At 41.0% G+C, this 6,000-nt stretch overlaps 1 protein-coding gene across 5 annotated transcripts in view; it reads left to right on the top strand.

Annotated features, from left to right (window-relative positions):
* Positions 1-6,000, top strand: part of ATP7B (ATPase copper transporting beta) — a 164,980-nt gene that overhangs the window by 39,770 nt on the left and 119,210 nt on the right. For 3 of the 5 annotated variants that reach the window (XM_058437915.1, XM_058437914.1, XM_058437911.1), the window contains exon 3: positions 4,531-5,764. In XM_058437915.1, the coding sequence (XP_058293898.1) occupies positions 4,531-5,764 (1,234 nt within the window). Of the gene's footprint in view, positions 1-706; positions 851-4,530; positions 5,765-6,000 lie in introns of those variants that run through there. The other 2 variants (XM_058437913.1, XM_058437912.1) reach the window with 2 other exon arrangements.

Here is a 6,000-nt window from a genome sequence, read left to right as displayed (position 1 = left end):
AAAAAAAAAAAGAAAAAAAAAAAAAAAGAAAATGAATGTCTTTGAATATCTTCTTAGTTTTTCTTTTATCCTTGGTTCTTTTTTAATTAAACAGGTATTTAATTAACACCAACTACAATCAAGTCACTGTTCTGAGTCTTCTTTGTGCTCATGTTATTTTAATTTTAAATTAATTTTTAGATTTTGGTAATGTGTGTATTGTACAGTAAGTTACACAGTGAAAGTAATTCTTCTCTGTATCCCAGCCACCTGGTCCCCTTCAGCTGCCTAATCTTCCTCAAATTCTGTACTAGCTTTTGCATTGTCCCAGAGATAATCCATGCCTATACAGGCATCCATTTGTATGATATTCTCTTGCTTCACACAGGTAGTGCTAGCACCATGATAGAATTGTAGCCCTCTCAGTGAACTACACACCCTTGTATTCAAGCTGGGTGTAATTCCTGCCCGTATTGACTGTGCTTGACCGTGTGACTGGTTTTGGCCAATGGGAGTTAGCAAGTGTGATGCAAGCAGAGGCTTGATAAGAGCTTGCACTTTGAAATATGTTCTAGAGGAGTGCTTGCTATTGTGACACTCCCTCTCAGTACCCAGAAGCCCCCACCTGTCAGGTCCCCACCTAGTCATAAAGAGAAGCCACATGGAAGAGAACCGGGTCCCTGCCAACAGCCTCAGCTGAGCCCCTAGCCAGCAGCAAGCATCCACTTGGCAGCCATGTAATGAATGAACCATCTTCTTGGAAGTGGAACTGCCAGCCCCATTCAGGCCACCCCCAGTGGTGCCATGTGGAGAAGAGACAAGCTTTCCTTGCCAAGCCCTGTCCGAATTGAAAAATTGTGAGCTGTTCCTAGTAAGCAACTAAATTTGGTTTGTCATGTAGCAACAGATAACAAACACATACTATATATATGATATTTTCTGTGCCTTGCTTTTGTTGTTGAGCAGTATATTAGGTATCAGCTTATTTCAGTACATACAGAGCCACATCATTCATTTTAAGAGCTGAATAATATTCCATTTATGGCTGTACAATAATTAACTAGCCTCTTATTGACGGACATTGATGTTTCTAATCTTTGGCAGCATTTAATATCTCCATGGCATGCTTCCTTTTGCACATGAACAAATATATTTATTGGGTAAATTCTTAGAAGTAGAGTTGCTGGGTAAAAGAGTACGTAAATTTGTAATTTTAATAGGTATTGCAAATTGCCCTCCAGAGAGGTTACACTCTCACTAGCAATGTAGGAGGACTGTGCGCTGGAGCAAATGGTGAGCACTGTGCCAGTGTGGTTGGAATGTTACATTTCTTTTTAATATTTTCTCATATATTTTAAAAACCACATGCATTTCTTTTTTGATGAACTGTCTTCTTTTGTGTTTGGATTGTTGGCCTTTTGCTTTTTTGGAGGAACTCTCTGTATATTAAAAAAATTAGCTCTTAATGTATGCTATGTGAAGCAAATCTTTTTTCCCCAAATTTTTTATCTTTTGATTTCATTTGAGTAATTTTTTGTCCTTATTGTATTTAGTTATGTCAAATCTTTTATAGCTTTTGGATTTTCTTGGTTTTATTCTGGTTTGTTTGTCGTATTTAGGCTTTTCTCACTTTGAGATTATTATAGATATTCTCCTGTGTTTTCTTCTAGTGTTTTTGTCATTTCTTTTTTACATCTTGATCTTTGATCTGCCTGAAATGTCTTTTGACATATAGGTTTCCAGATAGGTGTCCGAGGTGGCTAGTCAGTTGTCTGTTAATATTGTTATACCGTGTCATCCTTATTGTATAGTCATGTGCCTCATAATGATGTTTTAGTCAATGATGGACTGCACATATGACACTGGTCCCATGATATTACAATGAAACTGAAAAATTCCTATTGTCTAGTGATCTTGCAGCTGTTGTAATGTCATAGTAATGCATTACTCATGTATTTTTGGTGAGCTGGTGTAAACCAACCTACTGTACTGCCAGTCATATAAAAAGAGAGCACATACAATTCTGTACAGTACATAATACCTAATAATAAATGACTGTTACTGGTTTATGTATTTACTGTACTCTTTATTGTTATTTTAGAGTGTACTCCTTCTACTTCTAAAAAGAAAAAGTTAACTGTAAAGTAGCCTCAGGCAGGTCCTAGGAGGTATCCAGAAGAAGGCATTGTTATTATAGGAGATGACAGCTCCATGCCTGTTATCACCCCTGAAGACCTTCCAGTGGGAGAAGACGTAGAGATGGAAGACAGTTATATTGATGATCCTGAGCATGTGTAGGCCGAGGCTAATGTATGTGTTTGTGTCTTAGTTTTTAACAAAAATGCTTAAACAGTTTAAAAATAAAAAATTTTTAAAAGCTTATAGGCTAAGTATATAAAGAAAATATTTGATACAGCTGTCCAGTGTGTTTGTGCTTTAAGCTAAGTGTTATTACAAAAGAGTCGAAAGTAAAAAATAAAATAAAATAAAATAAACGTTTATGAAGTAAAGTTACAGCAAGCCGAGGTTAATTAATAAATTATTATTATTTTTTCAGAGACAGGGTCTTGTTTTGTCTCCCAGGCTAGAGTACAGTGGTGCAATCATAGCTCACTGTAACCTTGAACTCCTGGGCTCAAGCAGTCCTCCTGCCTCGGCCTCCCAAAGCGTTGAGATTACAATGAGCCACTGTCTGGCTATGTTAATTTATTGTTGAAGAAATAAAACTATTTTTTATAAATTTAGTGTAGCCTAAGTTTACAGTGTTTATAAAATCGACAGTAGTGCAGCGTCCTAAGTCGTCACATCTACTCACCACTCATTCATTGACTCACCCAGAGCAACTTCCAGTCCTGCAAGCTCCATTCATGATAAGTGCCCCATACAGGTGCACCATTTTTTAATCTTTTATATTGTGTTTTTACTGCACCTTTTCTACGTTCAGATATGTTTAGATACGCAAGTACTTACCATTGTGTTACAATTGCCTACAGTATTCAGTACAGTAACATGCTGTACAGGTGTGTGGCCTAGGAGCAACAGGCTATCCCATACGATTCAGGTGTGTAGTAGACTACATCATCTAGGTGTGTGTAAGTGACTCTATGATGGTCGCATAATGATGAAGTCACAATGATGACTCATTTCTCAGAATGTATCACCATCCTTAAACAACATCGTTAAACATTCATGTATTTACTGGATTCAGCAATATCTTTTGAACTGCTGTCCCCCAAATTACTTAGTTATTCCCTTTTTTCTCTTAGGAAATGCTACAGTGAATATTTAAAATTCTATGTAATTATTAATCCCAAACCTTTGTGGATACAGAAATCCACATTTATATAGTCTGCATTTTAGAAGTTATTTAAACATTTGTGTTGTTAAGCTGCTCGGAAGCCAGTTGGCAAGGTCTGCATTTTATGCACAGGAAAAAGGAGATCATTCCATATAAAGGAGATTCATCTGAAGACAAGCAGGATTGTGTACAAGTAGAGAGAAATGTGCTTTTTTATGGTGTATCATGTATAAAGGCATGTTCCCAAATTTCTGAAGCACATAGAAGTTCTGGTGTAAAAAGTACATCTAGTTAAGACAGCTGTAGGCTGGGAGCCTGTGAAAGGAAGATTTTGCTTGTTAATAGAATGACTGAGACTACATCATCCTGTGTAGAAACCAGGGAATAACACTTGTACTGTGTTGTGTTAAGAAAACAGGTTCTTTACTTAAGTGATGTACCTGAAATTTCGGGTAATGACTACAGCTCCCCTGAACACCCAGGAGGGCGTTGACACTGAGTCACAGGCAGAACTATGAAGTTCCTTGTGAAACTCAACTTCCTGTTCTTCCAGCCTTTCCCCTCCTGCCCCTCGGCTCAGCCACAGGTGCTCATTAAACCTTGCCCAGGGAGCATACCTCCAAAGCTTTTTCACAGGCATGTGGCCCACCTTTGGATTCTGACCCTATGGGCCTGGGAAGCCTGCATTTGGAGCGTGTACCTGAAGGGTGTTAAGCACATTTAACCTCTGCTAAGATAATCAGACAGACACCCCTAGAAAGAGATATAGAAGTGAGGTGTTGCCTATTCTGGGGTTTGTATTTGAGCAGGACCCCCAAAGTTTGAGCTGAAAGGACTAAGTTCTGTGGGGAGGTATCAGCCAGAGGTGGGGACCTCTTTTGGGATACCTGTGCCTTCCCACTGTGAGCCGCTATGCCCTCTGCCTCTGCTGCAGGCCAGCCGTGCTGCGTTCCATATGTAAAGCCGTGTCGTGCTTTACTTCTTTCCCTCAGAATCCTCCACGTCTGTTGTGTGAGAATGACATTTCACTAAGAAGGACAGATAGTTAGCTTCTGTCAGAGAAGAATGTCAGAGCTCTTTCATTTTGTGGATGCTGCCTTTAGCTTGCTTTCTGTGTATTTTATGTTCTTCTACCCTTGGGATGTTTTGACACCAGTGGCATTGTTTTCCGTTTTCTCAGTGCCAGAGAAGCTGGGATGTTGTAGAAAATATTTGGTTTTAAGGATAAAAAATGTTATTTCTTTTCTTTTTAGGTCTTATCTAAGCTTTCTTTGCCTACCCGTGCCTGGGAACCAGCAATGAAGAAGAGTTTTGCTTTTGACAATGTTGGCTACGAAGGTGGTCTGGATGGCCTGGGCCCTTCTTCTCAGGTGGCCACCAGCACAGTCAGGATCTTGGGCATGACTTGCCAGTCATGTGTGAAGTCCATCGAGGACAGGATTTCCAATTTGAAAGGCATCATCAGCATGAAGGTTTCCCTGGAACAAGGCAGTGCCACTATGAAATATGTGCCATCGGTTGTGAGCCTGCAACAGGTTTGCCATCAAATTGGGGACATGGGCTTCGAGGCCAGCATTGCAGAAGGAAAGGCAGCCTCCTGGCCCTCAAGGTCCTTGCCTGCCCAGGAGGCTGTGGTCAAGCTCCGGGTGGAGGGCATGACCTGCCAGTCCTGTGTCGGCTCCATTGAAGGCAAGGTCCGGAAACTGCAAGGAGTAGTGAGAGTCAAAGTCTCACTCAGCAACCAAGAGGCTGTCATCACTTATCAGCCTTATCTCATTCAGCCCGAAGACCTCAGGGACCATGTAAATGACATGGGATTTGAAGCTGTCATCAAGAACAAAGTGGCTCCCTTAAGCCTCGGACCAATTGATATTGAGCGGTTACAAAGCACTAACCCAAAGAGACCTTTATCTTCTGCTAACCAGAATTTTAATAATTCTGAGACCTTGGGGCACCAAGAAAGCCATGTGGTCACCCTCCAACTGAGAATAGATGGAATGCACTGTAAGTCTTGCGTCTTGAATATTGAAGAAAATATTGGCCAGCTCCTAGGGGTTCAAAGTATTCAAGTGTCCTTGGAGAATAAAACTGCCCAAGTACAGTATGACCCTTCTTGTACCAGCCCAGTGGCTCTGCAGAGGGCTATCGAGGCACTTCCACCTGGGAACTTTAAAGTTTCTCTTCCTGATGGAGCCGAAGGGAGTGGGACAGATCACAGGTCTTCCAATTCTCATTCCCCTGGTTCCTCCCCGAGAAACCAGGTCCAGGGCACATGCAGTACCACTCTGATTGCCATTGCCGGCATGACCTGTGCATCCTGTGTCCATTCCATTGAAGGCATGATCTCCCAACTGGAAGGGGTGCAGCAAATATCGGTGTCTTTGGCCAAAGGGACTGCAACAGTTCTTTATAATCCCTCTGTAATTAGCCCAGAAGAACTCAGAGCTGCTATAGAAGACATGGGATTTGAGGCTTCAGTCATTTCTGGTACGTAGTGTGTTTGAGGCATGTCCTGAGCTTGTCTCCTTTTCTCTTTGTGTCTTATAGCTCCTGGATGGTGGTATAGGTGAGCCCTGCTCCCTGCCTCCCATGTCAACAGTGGAACAAAATCCTGCAAACTTTCCTTGCATGTTAAATTTGTTAAGATAGAGGAAATACAATCTCCAAGTGTCTAGATTTTGCTTTTCATAATCTTGGGATTGTGTATTAGTTGGGATTTTGTA

Source organism: Hylobates moloch, unplaced genomic scaffold (assembly GCF_009828535.3).
Source record: "Hylobates moloch isolate HMO894 unplaced genomic scaffold, HMol_V3 SCAFFOLD_4, whole genome shotgun sequence".
NCBI lineage: Eukaryota > Metazoa > Chordata > Mammalia > Primates > Hylobatidae > Hylobates > Hylobates moloch.
The sequence above is the reverse complement of the archived record's forward strand: the minus strand, read 5'-3'. Positions and strand labels throughout refer to the sequence as shown.